We start from the raw sequence: 20890 nt of genomic DNA, 5'->3' as shown, positions 1-20890 counted from the left end.
TTTTGCAGTGCCTCTTCTGTTTTTTGTTTAATGGTGCATTTGCACGTTGGTCGGGGGGGGGGAGGCAAAACAGAATAAACTTCACATTTGCAGTGGTTGTAAACCCTTCCATATTCTCAGAAAAGTGACTGGCCTCAAGTGATACATAGAGATGAAACAAATCATCCTATGTAAGTTGTACCTGTTTACTTGCATTGTTCTCTTTTCTACATCCGTTCAGGATTTGATAAAAGCTGGCAACACACAGTCGCTTGCTTGCTGGGAGCAGAAGCAGGCGGAGCTCAGTGGAAACCAGAAGTTAGTTCAGGAGGGTAAACGTTCCCGCTTCACATTTTCGTTTCTTTCGTTACTGAAAACAGAATTGATTTTCGGCATAGTTTTCGGCAGTGGGCAAATAGACTGTGCACTTTGCAAAGTGCAGCTGCACACTGCAAGAGCAGTTGCTCCAGAGCTTAGTACATGAACAGAAGATCTACTGACCAATCATGTGCAAGCAAAAAGCAAGAATTATTATTTTTTTTTTCTTCCTTGCATGTGATTGGGTATTCTTTGCAAAGTGAAGCTTTACCTCATTTACTAAGCTCTGGGGCAACTGCAAAGTGAACAGTGTAGTTGACTTTAGTAAATCAACCCCTAAGTTTCACTCTGATTAACTTATTAAAGTGTAATTACAGCCACAAATGTATTCTGTTTTGTATAGTGTGGGAAAGGGTTAAAACATCTGTCAAGTACGTCTGTGTCCCCTTTGGGACAATTTCCCCTTGTTTCCTTCAGCTAGTCACATGGGTGTCACAAGACAGCAAGCAAAGGGGAAAAAAAAATCCAAAAAGTATCCAAAAAGTTCTGGCTGGCATTCTACTTTAGGGGTTTCTTTTCACAGCAGCTTGCATCTATGTTTCATAAGGCCATTTCTTTTTTTTTTTTATACTTTATTAAAGAGACACAAAATGACATGCCGTGCATTGTGTAAAATCCAGCGTTCCGGCATCTTTACACAACACACAGTACCCAACTCAGTGCAATGTTTAGGTGAGAACATGACATATATAAAATAATTATTTCATATGTGTCCTGGTGCTGGGCTGCATAGAACTCAATTGGTATGGTGTGAACGAGCCCTTACCGACAATCTGGTAGTATTATTATTTGTTCTGAAATAATGATTTTTATTCAAAACAAAACTACTGATCATTTTAAAGGAATTCTAATATCAGTTTATTTTCAGAAGTTTTATAGAAGAACAAAAGACCCAAACATTGGTAACAAGACACATCTATATGAGGAAAACAAATCAATGGAAATAATGAAATATAAAGAGAATTTGTGCTTATCAGCCAGATTTTGTGCATAGGATGTGCTTCTTTTGTCCGCTATCTCATAGAATAAGTATCATTGCCTACCTACCAGCTTACTGATTACAAAAGGTCTTTTTGTGTGTAGTTTGTCAACAAATTAAAAACCTGGCTAAAGGAATCCAATTCCACTGAAGAGGTATTAAGCACTAACCCCAGGCTGGTATTTTGCCTACTTGGGCTGGCAATAAACAGAGCAAATTTCTTTCCTGCAATCACAGGTTGACAGGGGAATCCCTCCCGCTGAGCAATAGGGGCCGATTTACTAAAACTGGAGCACTCAGAATCTGGTGCAGCTGTGCATTGATAAGCAATCAGCTTCTAATTTCACCTTGTTCAATTAAGCTTTGACAATGAAACCTGTAAGCTGATTGGTTCCTATACAGAGATGCACCAGATTTTGCACTCTCCACTTGTAGTAAATGACCCCTCAATAGAGCTGCACCATTCTGGCCAAAATGAGAATCACAATTTTTTTGCTTAAAAATAAAAAGATCACGATTCTCGCGGTGTAAAATCTTTCACATTATACAAAAAAAAATTGGGCTAACTTTACTAGTTAGTTTTTTTTTTTAATTAATTAAAAAGTGTAATTTTTTTCCCAAAAAATTGCATTTGAATGACTGCTGCGCAAATACAGTGCGACATAAAATATTGCAACCAACAAATGTCAGAAAAAGGTTTAGTGTTTAAGTGGTTAAACTTCCCTCATTTTCACACCAAAGTGTATTCCATTGATCTAATGGACAAATTGTTACAATGTTTCTACTTAAGTCCCACTGCTAAAGAATGTTGTGATTCTTGGAAAACTGCCCGCTTTTTTTTTCCTTTCTTTTTGACAGCTGTCGGCTTTAGCAGAGCAGAGAGAATTCTCTGCATAGAAAGAATCTGGAAATACTTTTTTCAAGATCGCAACGGGGAAAAAAATTGCGATAACGATTCTTAACGATTAATCGTGCAGCTCTACGTCACAGTGTTCTCCTGGCAGGGAGGTGGGAGAAGCCAGGAGAACACAGTGATTATTGCTATTGGCTATAACAGCCACTTGCAATAAACGTATGTAAAATCCGGCAGGCTGGTTGTACCCAAGCTGATTGAACGATCAACTTGAGTACATTCAGCCTGCCCACACATGGTTAGAATCTCGTCCGGTTCCTGCTGAACCAGCTGAGATTCGAACCGTCTATGGCCTTCCTTAGTGGAAGAAGCCAGTATATTGAACAGGACACTAATCTTTGGGTGGTAAATATTTGGTTGAGTCATCTTCTGGCACTGAATGTTGACTTCCACAACCAACAGCATGAGCTCTGAGTTCCCAGCTCCGCCTGTCTGTAATGCCCATTACTTTGTTGGAATTTACATGCATTTTAAAAGACGGATAACGTAGTAGTGAAAGTCCAGGTTAAGCTGGCAACTCCTTCATGACTGTTTTCTCTTTACTCCCCTAGAACGGTGGTGGTCAACTGTCATGAATTAGGAGGCCCTAAGTGTGGCCGCTGTTGTAACCAAAGGGCAGCATGTAGGATTCAGTGAGTGTAATGCCACAGAAAGCTACTAGACTGTACACATGCAACAGGAGATGGCCAAAGACTATGGGCATACTACAAGAGATTGGTAGAGGCTGCAAACTTGTGTAAGAGTTGTCGGAGGCTAGGAACGTGTTTCAGAAGACAGTCGCTGATCAAATCACCAATCAGATCACTGCTCCCTTATAAATTATTGCTTTTTAAAATGGACTTGGGCTACATTTGATATATTTATCAGCAAGTTCCATCATAATGATCCAAGGAAAAAATAAAAAGAGAAACGTAATGAACACAGAAAAGGTAAGATTGTGTTAAATATATAAACCAAACCATTTAACTATTAGAAGTCAGTCTAAAGACTATTTTTCCTAAACTGGCCTGAGTAAGCACCAAGGTTTGGAAAGCACAGACTACTGTCTACAGGGGACCCATGACCACACAATAAGTGCCAAAGGGCCACAGGTTGGGCATTGGGGGTCTAGTGATACAAGAAAATAGCCAGCGATTTAACACCTTCACTCATATTAGTTCTGGGTGAACTGAGCCATCATATGATCCATTTCATTTCTTTCTTCTCTACATTTTTGTGCTGCTGTATGACAGTGAAGATTGGAAGGAACACAGACATCGAGACTTGAGAGCACAGATCATGGTCGGTACAATCAGGTTTGGATAGAATCTACTTTACTGAAATCCCTCTTTTTATACTATTTACCATATCTGTGCATTGAAGATGTTATAAGCTCTTTATTGCTCTCTAGGAAACCCTAGATAGCAGCTAAGAAACTCTGTATAAAAATTTACTTTACTTCTTTTCACTTTATCTTCCTTCATTCCTGCCTTTCCCACTGTCTAGAATTTTTTTTTTTTTGCAATCCCAATCAATATAAAAAACGAAAAAAAAAAAAATGTTCATGAAACCCAAAAAGAATTGTGCTTTTGGTACAAAAGGGTGATGCTGCACTTATATATTCCGGACACAAGGAAAATCTAAAAATAACTACTTAAAGGATAAGTTCACCTTAAGGAACCTATTAGATGTTCCACCCGTTTTTAGTAATGTTCTGACTGCTGCAGCCTCTCCCTGACCAGCTGCGTCTAATGACAGCGAACCCAGGATCTTTTCCCTGAACTCGCGGTCACAATTTTATAAAACAAATGCAGCCGTGCAGGGCTCCGCCCACCCTCCCAGATGTGTCATTCATTCACAGTGTTCTGTGAATGGAGGAACTACAAGTAAAGACAGCCTTTGTGGCTGTCGGCTTGTAGTTCTCAATGAACTACCAGGGTGCTGTTGAGTGCTCTAGGTAGTTCATTGTTTCTTTCTGTCTTTATGTAACTGCCTGTCTGTAGGAGGTACAAAACAGATGTTGTTCTTTCCTCCATTTATCCCTTTGAGGAGTAGTCTTTGGCTAAGCAGTGGAGAACCAGGGAGACTCTGGAGTCTGCGGTATTTTGTTTGGTGGCCCGCTGTTAATCTCTCATAATTTGGAGATCATTACCACTTGTTAAAGGAACTGGCACACTTGATTTTAAGGTGGTTTGGGACTTTTGCATGTGGATTTTCACTTATTTTCAAGATTTCACAAGTGGACTTTAATATACACTCACTGGCCACTTTATTAGGTACACCTTGCTAGTACCTGGTTGGACCTCCTTTTGCCTTCATTCTTCATGGCATAGATTCAACAAGGTGTTGGAAAAATTCCTCTGAGATTTTGGTCCATATTGACATGATAGCATCACTCAGTTGCTGTAGATTTGTCGGCTGCACATCCATTATGCGAATCTCTTGTTCCACCACATCACAAAGGTGCTCTATTGGATTGAGATCTGGTGACTGTGGAGGACATTGGAGAACAGAGACCTCATTGTCATGTTCAAGAAACCAGTGGTGAGATGATTTGAGCTTTGTGACATGGTGCATTATCCTGCTGGAAGGAGCCATCAGAAGATGGGGACACTGGAGTCATAAAGGGATGGACATGGCCAGCAACAATACTCAGGTAGGTTGTGGCGTTTAACCACTTCAAGACCAGGCTTTTTTCTGACACTTATTGCTTACAAGTTAAAATCAGTATTTTTTTGCTAGAAAATTACTTAGAATCCCCAAATATTATATATATATATTTTTTTAGCAGAGACCCTGCCGTTAAAATATTTTATGTCACACCGTATTTGCGCAGCGGTCTTTCAAACACAATTTGTTTGGAAAATATACACTTTCATGAATTAAAAAAAAAAAACAGTAAAGATAGCACAATTTTTATAATGTAAAGATGATGTTACTTTGAGTAAATAGATACCTAAGATGTCATGCTTTGAAATTGCGCACACTTGTGGAATGGCAACAAACTTAAGGAATGTAAACATCCCTTGTGACAGCAATAATCACGTGTCAGGTATTTATTTGGAGGGATCTGGGGTCTATAGGACCATAAATCCCTCCTTTCACTTAAAAGCATTCAAAATGCCAAGTTTGGCTGTTTTGAATACTGACATTTTTTAAAATCTGGTGCCTTTAAGGCTCCAGTAAACTGGAAGTGACATTGTGACGTCGCTTCCAGGGTTACTAGATCTGAGAAGATCAAAGCTGATTTCGGCTTTGCTCAGGTCTCCCGCCAGCCGGCAGACATGCTGGCTGGTCGCTCGGGCCTCCCTGTTGAACGGCTGAGCCCGGATGGAGCGGCAGAAGCATTGGTTGCTATCACAAGAAAGCCGTCTGTCAGCTCTAAAAAAATAGTACCAGGGTGATGTGTGCAGCTGGTACAACCACTTGAAGCAGAATGATGTACAGGTATATGATGACGCGACATGTGGGTAAACGATCCTCAGTTGGTACAGGGGCCCGATCTGTGCTGGGTACTGGGGCCCAAAATGTAACAAGAAAATAATCCCTCACACCATTACACCACCAGCCTGAACTGTTGATACAAGGCAGGATGGATCCATTATTTCATGTTCTTTACGCCAAATTCTAACTCTACCATCTGAATGTCGCAGCTGAAATTGAGGCTCATCAGATCAGGCAACGTTTTTCCAATCTTCTATTGTCCAATGTTGGTGAGCATGTGTGAATTGTAGCCTCAGTTTCCTGTTCTTAGCTGACAGGAGTGGCACCCGGTGTGGTCTTCTGCTGCTGTAGCCCATCTGCTTCAGGGTTTGATGTGTTGTGCGTTCAGGGATGGTATTCTGCAGACCTTGGATGTAATGAGTGGTTATTTTACTGTTGCCTTTCTATCACCAGTCTGACCTCTGACATCAACAAGGTATTTTCATCCACACAACTGCCGCTCACTGGATATTTTCTCATTTTTCGGACCATCCCCTGTAAACCCGAGAGATGGTTGTGTGTGAAAATCCAAGTAGATCAGCAGTTTTTGAAAAGCTCAGATCAGCCCGTCTGGCACCAACAACTTTGCCACGTTCAAAGTCACTTAAATCCCCTTTCTTCCCCATTCTGATGCTCAGTTTAAACTTCACCAATTCGTCTTCACCACGTCTAGATGCCTAAATGCATTGTCTTGCTGCCATGTGATTGGCTGATTAGCAATTTGGGTTACCAAGCAATTGAACAGGTGTACCTAATAAAGTTTTTTTTGAAGCTCGCTCTTCTACTATGCACAAGTTTTTATTCTATGTTCTGTGATGGACACTTCACCATGTAGTTTGATGTATATTGTGTATGAAGTCTTTTATTATGGGTTATGATTTATATATGACTTATTACGGAGTTATTGATATATATTGGTTTTGCACAATTTTTAGGTAGTTATTAAAAAAAATATTCAGCCCATCCAGAAAGGGGGAAAGATGTCATTGTATCCAGACTGTGTAAAAATAAACATTAACCTTCAAAAATGTGATGTCCAGTCTACATTTTGCACAGCTTCTGTATAGGGATTGCTAAAGAGCTGCTGCACAAGAGAAGGCAATAAAAAAATCTTAGAACAGCCTCCATGCACAAGTACTGTTGGATGGGATAGCAAGAAGGATGATAGCAAAGCTCTCCTGAACTAGCTTTCTACTAGAGTTAGAGATGGATATTCCTTTCCTACGGTTTGTATAATTATTTACAATCAACACAATATAAGTTAGGTTACATAGATGATGCAAACAGACAAGGACCACCCAACGCACACAGGTAGTTATGAATGAGATACATTCTAAAATAAAAGTAACATAACTAAAGAGCCCAGCTCGACCTAGAAATCTATGAAAAGACTGCGTATTCAGACAGGGTCACAAGTCTTTGAACCGGAATGCAGTCTCTTCTAATTTTAAATAATATATAACAGGCTTTTCACTGCTGGCAGGAATGTGTGATCCATTCTACAGCTCCTTGTGATGCAGTTACATCTCTGACTTCAGCTTCATTCTACCTGTTAAAATAGAATAAGACTCCCATAAGAACAATATTATGTTTGGTCAGATAGGAAACAGTTTCTATAGCCAGGTAAATATAAAATATTACATATGAATATCCGTAAATTAATATTTCCAGCCTGCAGATGGCGCTCTATGTTCCTTTTCACATATTTAACAAGTGAAACTCATAACTGAACTTCCACTAAACAGAGTTGAGATTCAATTTTTCTCCTTAAAGCGCACCGATTTTTAATTTTTATCTAAACTGCGATGCATACTAGTACATTAGGAAATACTTACCTTAGAACCAAGCCTTGCAGTGCTGCACTGTCAGGCACTTCCATCTTCACCTGGTCTTCCTTCTGGGGGTTCACATCCTCTGGCTGTCTGATTGGCCACGTTGCGATGACGTCACTCCCACACATGCGCGCAGGAGTCATGGACCCGTGGCACGGAGCTCTGAAGGGATGGCACAGGTATGCCGTCCCTTCAGAACGCATGCGCGGGTGACATCACTGGCTGCATGCAGTGTGAATATCTCCTAAACGGTGTGGGTTTAGGAGATATTAATAGTACCTACAGGTAAGCCTTGTTATAGGCTTACCTGTAGGTACAAGTTTACAGAAAGGGTTTACAGTAAAACCTTGGATTGCGAGTATAATTCGTTCCAGAAGCATGCTTGTAATCCAAAGCACTTGTATATCAAAGCAAATTCCCCCATAAGAAATAATGGAAACTCAAATGATTAGTTCCACAACCATTTATTCATAAATCCTTCAGGTTATAGTTCATATAAAAAGATTATAGCAATGTGATAGGTTGTATAACCATAAAATGTCCATTAACAAATGGAAGCCTCGCACCATCTATGGCTTGCCTTTTTTTTGGTGACAACCTGAACTTTAAGTTACCAAACACATCCAGCAATATGAGACAAGCATGTCAACACCTATACTTTGATTCTACTCCAGTGCAAAGCATATAGGTTAATGCCTAATTTACAGACGTTTCACTGGAGTGTAATATACAAGGAGAGTCAGTAAAAACTTGTGTAATGATATACAGAACAATTTTTTTTTTTTTTTAAAGCGAAAACCTAAAAATACTTCTTTGCATTGGGCCTGTGCCTGCACTCCAAGGTTAAACTGCTGGTTTATTATTGCTGTCTTATGAAGCCATCACTGGGACAGTAAATTAGGGAAAATCTTTCTATAACCAGGTCTCAGATAGCATTATAACCTGAAAGGAAGTTCTAAACCTCCCACTATCAAAAAAAAAAAAAAAAAAGGTTTTGGTAGAACATTAAAGCAATGTTCTGTTCTGCCCAAAAAAAATAAAAAATAAAAGCCAGCAGCTACACATACATGGCTTTTAACAATAGGACACTTACCTGTCCTGGAGTCCAGCGATGTCAGCACCACGCTGTCGGGTGCTGCTGCCGCCATTGTGGGTATCAGTACCTGACAGTGTAGCCTTACAGCTTCACACCGGGAACCCTACTGCGCATGCACGAGGCCCCGCTCCTCTCTCCTACTGGCCTGGCGACAGGGAGAGGAGGCGGGAGCCCCGCGGTGATGTCACGGGCCACGGCCCGGACTCCCGGAAGTGGGAACAGGACACCTGTCAAAGACAGGTATCCTGTCCCCCCTCACCCCCGAAAGGTGCCAATTGTGGCACCGGAGGGGGAGAGGAGACCAATGAGCGGAAATTCCCCGTTTGGGTGGCACTCCGCTATAACTTCAACCCTAACCTAACTTGCACCAATATAACCATTGATCTAAGAACAAAACATATACAGCTCACTTTGGTCAATATTTACCGTTCACAGCAGCACAGAAGAGATACAGTCATGTCATTGTCTTCCCTGTACCGGCCTGATGTCGGCAAGTCTTTACATTCTGAGATAAAGTTGTGAAGTTCTGACTCTGGAAATCCCTCTTTCTGGTAATTCTGCAAGGGTGGAGTGTAAAATCACATTGTTTTATTTCTAATAAACTTTGGTCATTGGTCAGACACAAGAGCCCAACAAAAATATTTCTGTAAACTGAAAGTGGGTTACAGAACAAAGAATTTATCCATAATGAAGCTTGATCCCTAAATACTGGAAAGCCACCAAACTATCCCTGGTAACCAAACAATGGAACCAGTTTCAGACCTTATTCTCTTATGTGTATGAAATCACTATTTTCACCAAAAAAACAAAACACTAAAATCCTTATTTGCACAAATAAACTTAATATAACTTACGTAATTCCTGCTAAATTCTTACTAAGGCCTAGTTCAGTGGGGTGTATCATTACATAATTTAGAAGAAAATAAATAAGAAATCTAACTTTGCAATTGCTGGTGGGAGTGGCAGTGGAGGGAGCCGGCAATCGCAATGGATCCACGGAGATCCGTGCTGGTGGCGAGGGGGGGGGGGCACTGAAGGGGGTGCCAGTGGGGGGGGATACGCATCATTTAGTAAAAAAAAAAAATTAATTTAACTCTGCAATTGCCGGTGGAAGTGGCAGCGGGGGGGGGGGGGGGGGTGGGGGTGGGGAGCCGCCAATTGCAACTGATCCATGGAGATCTGTGCTGGCATTGGGGGGGGTGGGGGGCACTGAAGCTGAGGGGTAAAAATTAGTGCTGGGGGGGACAGATGCAGTGGGCAAAGGACAGTGTGGGGGGACAGAGCAGGCATTTTATACAGTGCAGGAGGGGGGGAAGCAGCAGGTGACAGGTAGAGAGGCGGCGGAGGTGTAATTTTAGCTGAATAACTCTGATCAGTGGCTTGTTAGCCACTAAACATAAGTTATTGTTTTGTTTAGTAGAGCCTGCTGAACATTTCTGATATAAGTTTATGGTCACTGAAGTGACCATGAGCTTATAACAGAGCAGGAATATAGATCCGTACGGCGTACGGACCTGGCCACCTGCAGGCACTTCTGTAGGTCCGTACCGACCTGGCAGTGAAAGGGTTAATGGAACAAAGCCTTAGGCCTTGTTAATATGGGTATACTTAAATATACATCTGTGCAAAGGACTGTGTTTGACCCAGCGGGATCAGGATTGGTGTTCCAATACAGTCACTGCTCCTAATTTCACATGCGTTTGGGTGCATGTCTCCGAACATAGACAGTATGAGTTTGTTGACATGCACCCACACGGATGTGAAATTGGGAGCAGTGGCTGTATCTGTGCAGCCACTGCGTTCCATGACATGAATGGGACTGCCTGCACACAAATGCACGGAACACCTGTACATCCTATATGGGCAAAAACAGACCTCACACAGGTTAAAGTAGAGCTCTGCCCAAAAGGGGAAACTCTGCCTATTTGCCTCTCCCCCTCCAATGCCGCATTTGGCACCTTTCAGGGGGGAGCAGGTACCTGGTTTTGACAGTTACCCGCTCCCACTTCCGGCTGATCTCGCCGTGGCGAAGTCACAAAATGCAGCACACTTCACACATGCACAGTCGGGAACTGGCTGTGAAGTCACAAGGTTTCACTGCCGGTTTCCCTTACAAGAAATGGCAGGAGGGAGCACCTAAGAGCCAACTGAAAAATTGGCTGGGGTGCTGACACCACTGGATCCCTGGACAAGTAAGTGTCCTCATATTAAAAGTCAGCAGCTACAGTATTTGTAGCTGCTAACTTTTACTTTATTCTGATGGAGCCTGGAGCTCCTCAATAAGTACACCCATGTAAATGAGGCCTTATTGTCTATGTGTTGTGGGATGGGTAGGAAATAATAGTTTAAATGTAACCCCTTCGCAGCACTTCTTGGCAGCACTTTAATTGGGAAGGACTTCCTGATAACGTGATCATTATGATTGTCTGTCACATTGGTCATATGATTAGGAGTCTGTTCCACCAGCTTCTCATCATCAGAGACTGGGATCTGACTTAGGCTCCATTCACACTAGCGCGTTTTTTGATGCATTTTGCATTTTGCAGAAATGCACGGGAATTTTTTAACATGGGTTCCTATGGAACATGTTCACATCAATGCCTTTTTGTTTCTCTGCATTTTTGGAAAGGGTCAGGGACTTTTTTTCATGCAAAATGCAGCGTTTTGCATGTAATAGAATTCAATGGACAAGCATCAAAAACGCAAGTGCACCGTTTTTGCAGCATTTTTGGTGCGTTTTTGATGCGTTTTTGCCGTTTTTTTTTTTTTAAATTTTTTTTAAGACTGTAAAAAAAACTGTAAAAAAAAAACAAAAAACGCAAATCGCGACAAAATCGCGGCAAAAACGCCGCAAAAACGCTGCTCAAAAACGTGGCAAGCATGAAAAAAAAACCTCCAAAAACGCTCAAAAGCAACATGCATAGGTGTGAATCGAGCCTAAGACAGACTCCATCACTGTGCTGGGACTGCGCAGTCAGCACACTGTCAGCACAGAAACCTTGGCCCCCATTGATGCATATGGGGGTTAAAGTAACACTAAAGGTTTTTTTTTTTTTTTTTAAATAACAAACATGTTATACTTACCTGCTCTGTGCAATGGTTTTACACAGAGCAGCCCCGATCATGCTTTTCTGGGATCCCCCTCTGGCGCTCTAGGCCCCTCCTCTTCGGTGATTGCTCCTAGGGAAAGCCACTCTCCCTGGGGGCACCCATGCATGCTCGCTTCTGAGCTGCCCAGTCTGCGTCTATTGACACAGAATGGGTAACTTGGCCCACCCCCCTATCACAGCATTTGATTTACAGCAGCAGGAGCCAATGGCTGGCTGCCTCCGCTATCAATGTTCCCAATGAGGAGGGAGACAGCTGTTCTCATGCATATCGCTGGATCAGATCGGGCTCAAGTAAGAATAAGGGGGGGCAAGGGGGACTCCTGCAGCACAGAAGGTTTTTACCTTAATGCATAGAGGCTTTAGAACCACTCTATGCCCCCCCGCCGCCTTGCTGCTGCACAAATGTGTTATGCGGTCAGTTCAAATTGTTACTGCACAGCAATGGATAATGTTTTGTTTCATGTAAGTTCCCCCCCTTGTCAAATACAGTGCAGCCGGAAAGTATTCACAGCGCTTCCCTTTTTCCACATTTTGTTATGTTACAGCCTTATTCCAAAATGGATTAAATTCATTATTTACCCCATAATGACAACGTGAAAGAAGTTTGTCTGAAATCTTTGCAAACTTATTAAAATTAAAAAAATGAAAAAAAATCCCATGTACATAAGTATTTACAGCCTTTGCCATGACACTCAAAATTGAACTCAGGTGCATCCTGTTTCCACTGATCATCTTTGAGATGTTTCTATAACTTGATTGGAGTCCAGCTGTGCTAGATTCAGTTGATTGGATATGATTTGGAAAGGCACACACCTGTCTATATAAGGTCCCACAATTAACAGTGAATGTCAGAGCACAAACCAAGCCATGAAGTCCAAGGAATTGTCTGTAGACCTCCGAGACAGGATTGCATCGAGGTACAGATCTGGGGAAGGGTACAAAAAAATTTCTGCAGCATTGAAGGTCCAAGGAGTACAGTGGCCTCCATCATCCGTAAATAAAAGAAGTTTGGAACCACCAGGACTCGTCCTAGAGCAGGTCGTCCGGGCAAACTGAGAGATCGGGGGGAAGGGCCTTAGTCAGGGATGTGACCAAGAACTCGATGGTCACTCTGACAGAGCTCCAGCATTTCTCTGTGGAGAGAAGAGAACCCTCCAGAAGAACAACCATCTCTGCAGCACTCCATCAATCAGCTCTGTATGGTAGAGTGGCCAGACAGAAGCCACTCTTCAGTAAAAGGCACATGGCAGCCTGCCTGGAGTTTTCCAAAAGGCACCTAAAGGACTCTCAGACCATGAAAAACAAAATTCTCTGATCTGATGAAACAAAGACTGAATTATTTGGCCTGAATGGCAAGCGTCATGTCTGGAGAAAACCAGGCACCGCTCATCACCTGGCCAATACCATCCCTACAGTGAAGCATGGTGGTGGCAGCATCATGTAGTGGGGATGTTTTTCAGAGGCAGGAACTGGGAGACTAATCAGGATCAAGGGAAAGATGCAGCAATGTACAGAAATATCCTTGATGAAAACCTGCTCCAGAGCACTCTGGACCTCAGACTGGGGCTAATGCCGTGTACACACGACCGGACTTTGACAGCAAAGGTCCGACGGAACTAATCCACCGGACAATTCGATCGTGTGTGGACTTCATTGGACCTTTGCTGTCGAAAAATCAGACGGACTTTAGATTTAGAACATGTTTCAAATCTTTCCGACGGATTCGAGTCCGGTCGAAAAATCCGTTCGCCTGTATGCTAGTCCGACGGACGAAAACCGACGCTAGGGCAGCTATCGGCTACTGGCTATGAACTTCCTTATTCTAGTCCGGTCGTACGTCATCACGTTAGAATCCATCGGACTTTGGTGCGATCGTGTGTAGGCAAGTCGGTTTCATCGGAACTCCGTCGAAAGTCTGTCGTGTGTACATGGCATAAGGTTCATCTTCCTAATCACACAGCCAAGATAACAAAGGAGTGCTACGGGACAACTCGGTAAATGTCCTTGAGTGGCCCAGCCAGAGCCCAGACTCAAACCCGATAGATCGGGCATCACTAAATGGCGGCCCGCGGTCTGCGTCCGGCCCGAGCTGCTGCTCTTTCTGGACCGCCACGATCATGCCATTTAGTCACTGCTTTTGTCCCCAGCCTCCTCTGCTGTCATTACAGTGGAGAGGAGCGGACGGCGGGAGGCGGGACAATTCTGGACTGGGGGCGGGATTCGCACTGCGTGGAGAGAGGTAGCTGCCTGTCACGATAATCGGCAGGTGATTGGCTGCTAGGAGGCGGTCCTAGCAGCCAATCACCAGTTCACTAATATGAACAGTTAACGCGGCAGCTCCCACGTCCCGCCTAGTGCTGCTGTGCCTTCAGTTTAGGATTGTCCCGCCTCCTGCTCTCCGCTCTGTGAAAGGTAGGAGAGTGAAGGGAGGAATGTACATGGAACTGTGAAGGATGGGGAGCGGGGAAATGGGGGAAATGCTGTGTGGGGGGATATGTGAAGAGGCAATGCTGTGTGGGGGGATATGTGAAGGGGGGAAATGCTGTGTGGGGGGGATATGTGAAAGGGGCAATGCTGTGTGGGGGGATATGTGAAAGGGGCAATGCTGTGTGGGGGGGGATATGTGAAAGGGGCAATGCTGTGTGGGGGGATATGTGAAGAGGCAATGCTGTGTGGGGGGATATGTGAAGGGGGGCAATGCTGTGTGTGGGGGATATGTGAAGGGGGGGCAATGCTGTGTGGGGGGGATATGTGAAGAGGTAATGCTGTGTGGGGGGATATGTGAAGGGGGGCAATGCTGTGTGGGGGGGATATGTGAAGGGGCAATGCTGTGTGGGGGGGATATGTGAAGGGGGGCAATGCTGTGTGGGGGGGATATGTGAAGGGGGGCAATGCTGTGTGGGGGGGATATGTGAAAGGGGCAATGCTGTGTGGGGGGGATATGTGAAGGGGGGGCAATGCTGTGTGTGGGGGATATGTGAAGGGGGGGCAATGCTGTGTGGGGGGGATATGTGAAGGGGCAATGCTGTGTGGGGGGATATGTGAAAGGGGCAATGCTGAGTGGGGGGGATATGTGAAGGGGGGCAATGCTGTGTGGGGGGATATGTGAAGGGGGGCAATGCTGTGTGGGGGGGATATATGAAGGGGGGCAATGCTGTGTGAGGTGATATGTGAAGGGGGGCAATGCTGTGTGGGGGGATATGTGAAGGGGGGCAATGCTGTGTGGGGGGATATGTGAAGGGGGGCAATGTTGTGTGGGGGGGATATGTGAAGGGGGGCAATGCTGTGTGGGGGGGATATGTGAAGGGGGGCAATGCTGTGTGGGGGGGATATGTGAAGGGGCAATGCTGTGTGGGGGGATATGTGAAGGGGGGCAATGCTGTGTGGGGGGGATATGTGAAAGGGGCAATGCTGTGTGGGGGGATATGTGAAGGGGGGGCAATGCTGTGTGTGGGGGATATGTGAAGGGGGGGCAATGCTGTGTGGGGGGGATATGTGAAGGGGGGGCAATGCTGTGTGGGGGGATATGTGAAAGGAGCAATGCTGTGTGGGGGGGATATGTGAAGGGGGGCAATGCTGTGTGGGGGGATATGTGAAGGGGGGCAATGCTGTGTGGGGGGATATGTGAAGGGGGGCAATGCTGTGTGTGGGGATATGTGAAAGGGGCAATGCTGTGTGGGGGGGGATATATGAAGGGGGGCAATGCTGTGTGGGGTGATATGTGAAGGGGGCAATGCTGTGTGGGGGGATATGTGAAGGGGGGCAATGCTGTGTGGGGGGATATGTGAAAGGGGCAATGCTGTGTGGGGGGGATATGTGAAGGGGGGCAATGCTGTGTGGGGGGATATGTGAAGGGGGGCAATGCTGTGTGGGGGGGATATGTGAAGGGGGGCAATGCTGTGTGGGGGGATATGTGAAGGGGGGCAATGCTGTGTGGGGGTGATATGTGAAGGGGGGCAATGCTGTGTGGGGTGATATGTGAAGGGGGGCAATGCTGTGTGGGGTGATATGTGAAGGGGGGCAGTGCTGTGGTGAGGAAGATGTGAAGGGGACAAGCAGCTGCACACAAAATAAAGTGCTGTACAAAAAAAGTGTAGGTGTACCATTGACTCTTAAACGCAAGGTGCAATTTTCTGCACATGGAAATTGCATGGTACAAACGCACCATGCAGTCTCCATGTGGCTGCATTTTTAAAAAGGTGCCAGGATTTTTTCCCAGCAGAAAACGCAGGCACAGCAGCCTATTCAAATAAATGGACTGTCGTACCTGCACAGCTGGGCTGTGATGTAAAGAATCTGAGTCATCGCACAAAACTGCGATTCGGAGCTCGGCTGGAAGAAATTTTTACTAATCGGACCTCCATGAATTTTAATTCAATACCCCTGCGATAGATTATCTCTGGAGAGATCTGAAAATGGTTGTGCACCGAAGTTTCCCATCCAACCTGATGGAGCTCGAGAGGTCCTGCAAAGAAGAATGGGAGAAACTGCCCAAAAATAGGTGTGCCAAGCTTGCAGCATCATATTCAAAAAGACTTGAGACCGTAATTGGTGGCAAAGGGCCTTCAACAAAGTATTGAGCAAAGGCTGTGAATACTTATGTACATTGGGATTTTTTTTTTATTTTTATAATTTTAATAATTTTGCAAAGATTTCAAACAAGCTTCTCTCACGTTGTCATTATGGGGTATTGTTTGTAGAATTTTGAGGAAAATAATACATTTAATCCATTTTGGAATAAGGCTGTAACATAACAAAATGTGGAAAAAGTGAAGCGCTGTGAATACTTTCCAGATGCACTGTAAGTACACAATAGTTTTCTTCAAAGGCAGTGTATGACACATTATTTTATATTGCATGCTTTGTGCAATGTATTGAAAAATGTTAATAAAACCTTCAGTGAAAAAAAAAAAAAAAAATCACAGTATAACCCCGGAGACGATTCAGTACATCATGTTCTGCATTTGTTTAACATACAACGCTTATGTAAGCAAAGTTCTGTTTGTTCTATGAGGGTGATAGCTTGGGCAAATTCTAGTATTAAGTGGTAAGGATGACAAACGCAATTGAAAGCATTCCAAACACAGGACACTTATCTAAAGAGAACTAGATTGAATACCCCCTTCTCAAAAAACACATTCTTACTCGGCTCTGCTCTGAATAATGTTCTGCTGACATCCAGGAGAGCCCAACACATTGCATCAAATACACTGGTTGCACATTTGTTTTCAGTGCTAGAAGCTGGATGCAGATAGGTTTCAGCGTTAAGCCTAGTAAAAACGGGCCGAATGTCAGGCAACATTGGTCGGTTTAATAAAAACCGCCCGACATTCGGCCCGTGCGGGTGTATGGCAGTCGGTCCGACAGGTGCTGGCCGTTCGGCCGTACTCTGTCAGACGGGCATGCTGGAAAACCAGAAGACGACCGGCTCCCGATCAGGGCTCTCAGCCAATGGCTGGCATTTTGGCATTGGGCCATCCCCCTGTCAGAACACAATAGCACAGAAGGGGAGAGCGCTGTACTAACATCGGATTGGTAGTACAGCGGCTCTGACCTGAGCTGTCAGGTTTTTTTTCGTTCAACCCGCAAAAAAAAAACTAGTAGTGTGTACTATAAATAAGGCTGCTGTTACTAACCATATCACTTAACCTCTTTAAGCCAAATGTAACTTTCTGTATCTATTACGGTAATGCAGTCAGGCTGCATATACTGTAATAAATATGCTGCCCTTTTTATTTATTTTGTGCTATGAGCTTTAGCAAGGGATAGAGGATAAGTTCACCTTCCACCCGTTTTTAGGGTAGAACATGTAACATGTTTCCACTCCTGAAGCCTCTTCCCGATCCCCCATCTAATTGTGATAGCTGGCCGGGGATCTTCTCCTCGCATCTGCTGTCATAATTTGAAAAGAACGCGGCCGTGTGAGCCGCGTTCTTAGAGTCCTGTGAGTGAATGAACTACAAGTACCGACAGCCTTTGCTGCTGACAGCTTGTAGCTCTCAATGAACTACCAAGGAGTGTGCGCGCAATTACCAGCACTCTCTATCCCTGAGGTCAATATGACCTCAACCCTACTGAACTCCTTTGGGATGAATTGGAAAGCCATTTGCGAGCCAGGCCTTTTCCTTCAACATACACTATATTACCAAAAGTATTGGGACATCTGTCTTTACACGCACATGAACTTTAATGGCATCCCAATGCTAGTCCTAATATTGAGTTGGCCCACCCTTTGCAGCTATAACAGCTTCAACTGTTCTGGGAAGGCTGTCCACAAGGTTTAGGAGTGTGTCTATGGGAATGTTTGACCATTCTTCCAGAAGCACATTTGTGAGGTCAGACAATGATGTTGGACGAGAAGGTCTGGCTCACAGTCTCCACTCTAATTCATCCCAAAGGTGTCCTATCGGGTTGAGGTAAGGACTCTGTGCAGGCCAGTCAAGTTCCTCCACCTCAAACTCACTCATTCATGTCTTTATGAACCTTGCTTTGTACACTGGTGCTCAGTCATGTTGGAGCAGGAAGGAGCCATCCCCAAACTGTTCCCACAAAGTTGGGAGCATGAAATTGTCCAAAATGTCTAGGTATGCTGACACTTAAAGGAGAAGTCCAGCCTGAGCTCATTTGGCTGGGCTTCTCCTATGGGTCACAGGAGTGCAATATGTTTTGCACTCCTGTGACCCGTTTATAGCAGAGAGCGTTCTGAAGTCCGCTCTCTGCTGACGTCACCAATATCAGTCCAGGCACCGCTTCATCTTGACTGGAAGTCTGGATCCGCCAGGTGCCTGGACTGATAGCAGTCTCAGCCTCTCAGCAAGCCGCTGAGACGGTCGCTCCCCACCCCTCCACAGCTCATCGCTCCAGTGAGCATGGAGGAGCAGAGCAGGAGAGCTGCTGATTGACAGGCAGCAGCTCTCTGCTCGGGCAGCTGAGAGAACCGAACCATCGGCAGTGTTCGATCGCTCGGTTCTCAGTGAAGAGACGCTGGGGGACAGATGCAGCATCCACCTAGGTAAGTATGAATCTGCAGTAACCCCGATTCCCATATTTCTCTTTTAAGAGTTCCCTTCACTGGAACTAAGGGACCACGTTCAACCCCTGAAAAACAACCCCTCATCATAATCCCCCCTCCACCAAACTTTACACTTGGCACAATGCAGTCAGGCAAGTACCGTTCTCCTGGCAACAGCCAAACCCAGACAAGTCCATTGGATTGCCAGACAGAGAAGCGTGATTCGTCACTTCAGAGCACACGTCTCCACTGCTCTAGAGTCCAGTGGCGGCGTGCTTTACACCACTGCATTCGACGCTTTGCATTGCACGTGGTGATATAAAACTTGGATGCAGCTGCTCGGCCATGGAAATCCATTCCATGAAGCTCTCTATGCAATCTGAAGGCCACATGAAGTTTGGAGGTCTGTAGCTATTGACTCTGCAGACTTCTGCGCACTGTGCGCTTCAGCATGCGCTGACCCCATTCTGTCATTTTTACGTGGCCTACCACTTCGTGGCTGAGTTGTTGTTCCCAGTTGCTTCCACTTTGTTATAACACCACTAACAGTTGACGGTGGAATATTTAGTAGGAAGGAAACTTCATGGATGGAATTATTGCACAGGTGGCAACCTATCACAGTACCACGCTAGAATTCACTGAGCTCCTGAGTGTGACCCATTCTTTCACAAATGTTTGTAGAAGCAGTCTGCATGCCTAGGTGCTTAATTTTATACACCTGTGGCCATGGAGGTGATTGGAACACCTGAATCCAATGATTCAGAAGGGTGTCCCAATACTTTTGGCAATATAGGTGTATGTACCTGACCTTCTGAAGGTTCTTTTGGCTGAATGGGCACAAATTCCCACAGTCAACAACTGTGTTTATAAAGTAGCATGGAGGAAGACTTGGGATAATGTGTGACAACAGCACTAAAGTAAATTGGAGGTGTTTTCTATAGTAGCTATTCCCAAATGCATTTTAAAGAATGAAAGCTATAAGTCAACTGGAGATGAACCCACCTTAATTGTATCATAAGTGTCAGTGATCAGAGCAATGAAAAGACTGAGAACCATATAGATGAATAGGCTGATGAAGGAGTAGAGGTAGACACGGCTGAACAGCCACACTAAATAGCTCTTCTGTTGCATGATGGAAAATGTAGTGAACATATCATCGCCATTTATAAGTGAGAACAGACACTCGGACACCATGTCCAGAGACCGGAACTAGGCAAGAAACAAGAATAACAGTCAGTACAGCTACACCTGCTCTCAGGGACCATTAATATGGTGTCATGATGGTTACATTACCTTGGTGTGATAGGGTCCCAGAACAATCCAGCCACAGAAGCAGTAGCCTAAGTAGATCATGGCTGCACAGCAGCAAAAGCGCATCACGTTTGGAAGTGCGGCTCTCAGAGTAAGGATCAAGAGCTGCGAAAAGCAAATGCATAAAAAAATAACTTTGCATAACCCGGCTTTCTTTCAATACAATCAACATCACTTCCACAGTTTTGCATAAAAATGAAATGCATAAGAATATACTACTGTATGTTATGTTCTGGAGATAACAGCTCGGCACCACCCTATCCATCCTTCCAGAACACTAAAGCAGGCAGCACTGTGGCTTAATTGTTAGCACTTCTGTCTTGGAGTTCTCAGATCGAATCCCAGCCAAGACACTAAAGCCGGCCATAGACGGTTCGAATCTCAGCCGGTTCAGCCGAGATTCGAACCGTGTACAGGCAGGCTAATTATACCCAAGTTGATCGATCACCTTGGGGACAACCAGCATGTTGGTTCTTCCATGCAATTATTGCCAGCAGCTATAGCCACTAGCAATAACCACTGTGTGTTCTCCCGACAGGGACGGTTGTGTTAATGGGGGAATTGAGCCATTTTCTTTCCTGCAATCTGAGGTAGCAGGAAAGAAAATTGCACCATCTATAGCCGCTTAACTGCATGAAGTTTGTATAATCTCTCTGTGCTTGCGAGGTGTTTTCTCCCACACTCCAAAGACATTCTTGTAGGTTAACTGGCTTCTGTCCAAACAGGTCCTAATATGTGTTTGCATGTGTGCATAAATGTATCATAAGGACCTTAGACTGTAAGATCGTTGTGGGTAAATTGTTGGCGCTGTATAAATG

General features: G+C 44.5%; 1 protein-coding gene across 8 annotated transcripts in view; it reads right to left on the bottom strand.

Moving 5' to 3' along the window:
- Nucleotides 1-1188: 1188 nt before the first annotated feature.
- Nucleotides 1189-20890, bottom strand: part of MCOLN3 (mucolipin TRP cation channel 3) — an 85628-nt gene continuing 65926 nt past the window's right edge. For 6 of the 8 annotated variants that reach the window (XM_073593618.1, XM_073593624.1, XM_073593621.1 and 3 more), the window contains exons 12-15: nt 20055-20177; nt 19764-19970; nt 9066-9196; nt 1189-7260 (exon numbers count right to left, since the gene is read on the bottom strand). In XM_073593618.1, coding sequence (XP_073449719.1) covers nt 7257-7260; nt 9066-9196; nt 19764-19970; nt 20055-20177 — 465 coding nt within the window. In that variant the 3' untranslated portion in view covers nt 1189-7256. Of the gene's footprint in view, nt 7261-9061; nt 9197-19763; nt 19971-20054; nt 20178-20890 lie in introns of those variants that run through there. The other 2 variants (XM_073593623.1, XM_073593625.1) reach the window with 1 other exon arrangement.

The sequence above is a fragment of the Aquarana catesbeiana genome, linkage group LG07 (genome assembly GCF_042186555.1).
Source record: "Aquarana catesbeiana isolate 2022-GZ linkage group LG07, ASM4218655v1, whole genome shotgun sequence".
Classification (NCBI taxonomy): Eukaryota; Metazoa; Chordata; class Amphibia; order Anura; family Ranidae; genus Aquarana; species Aquarana catesbeiana.
The sequence above is the reverse complement of the archived record's forward strand: the minus strand, read 5'-3'. Positions and strand labels throughout refer to the sequence as shown.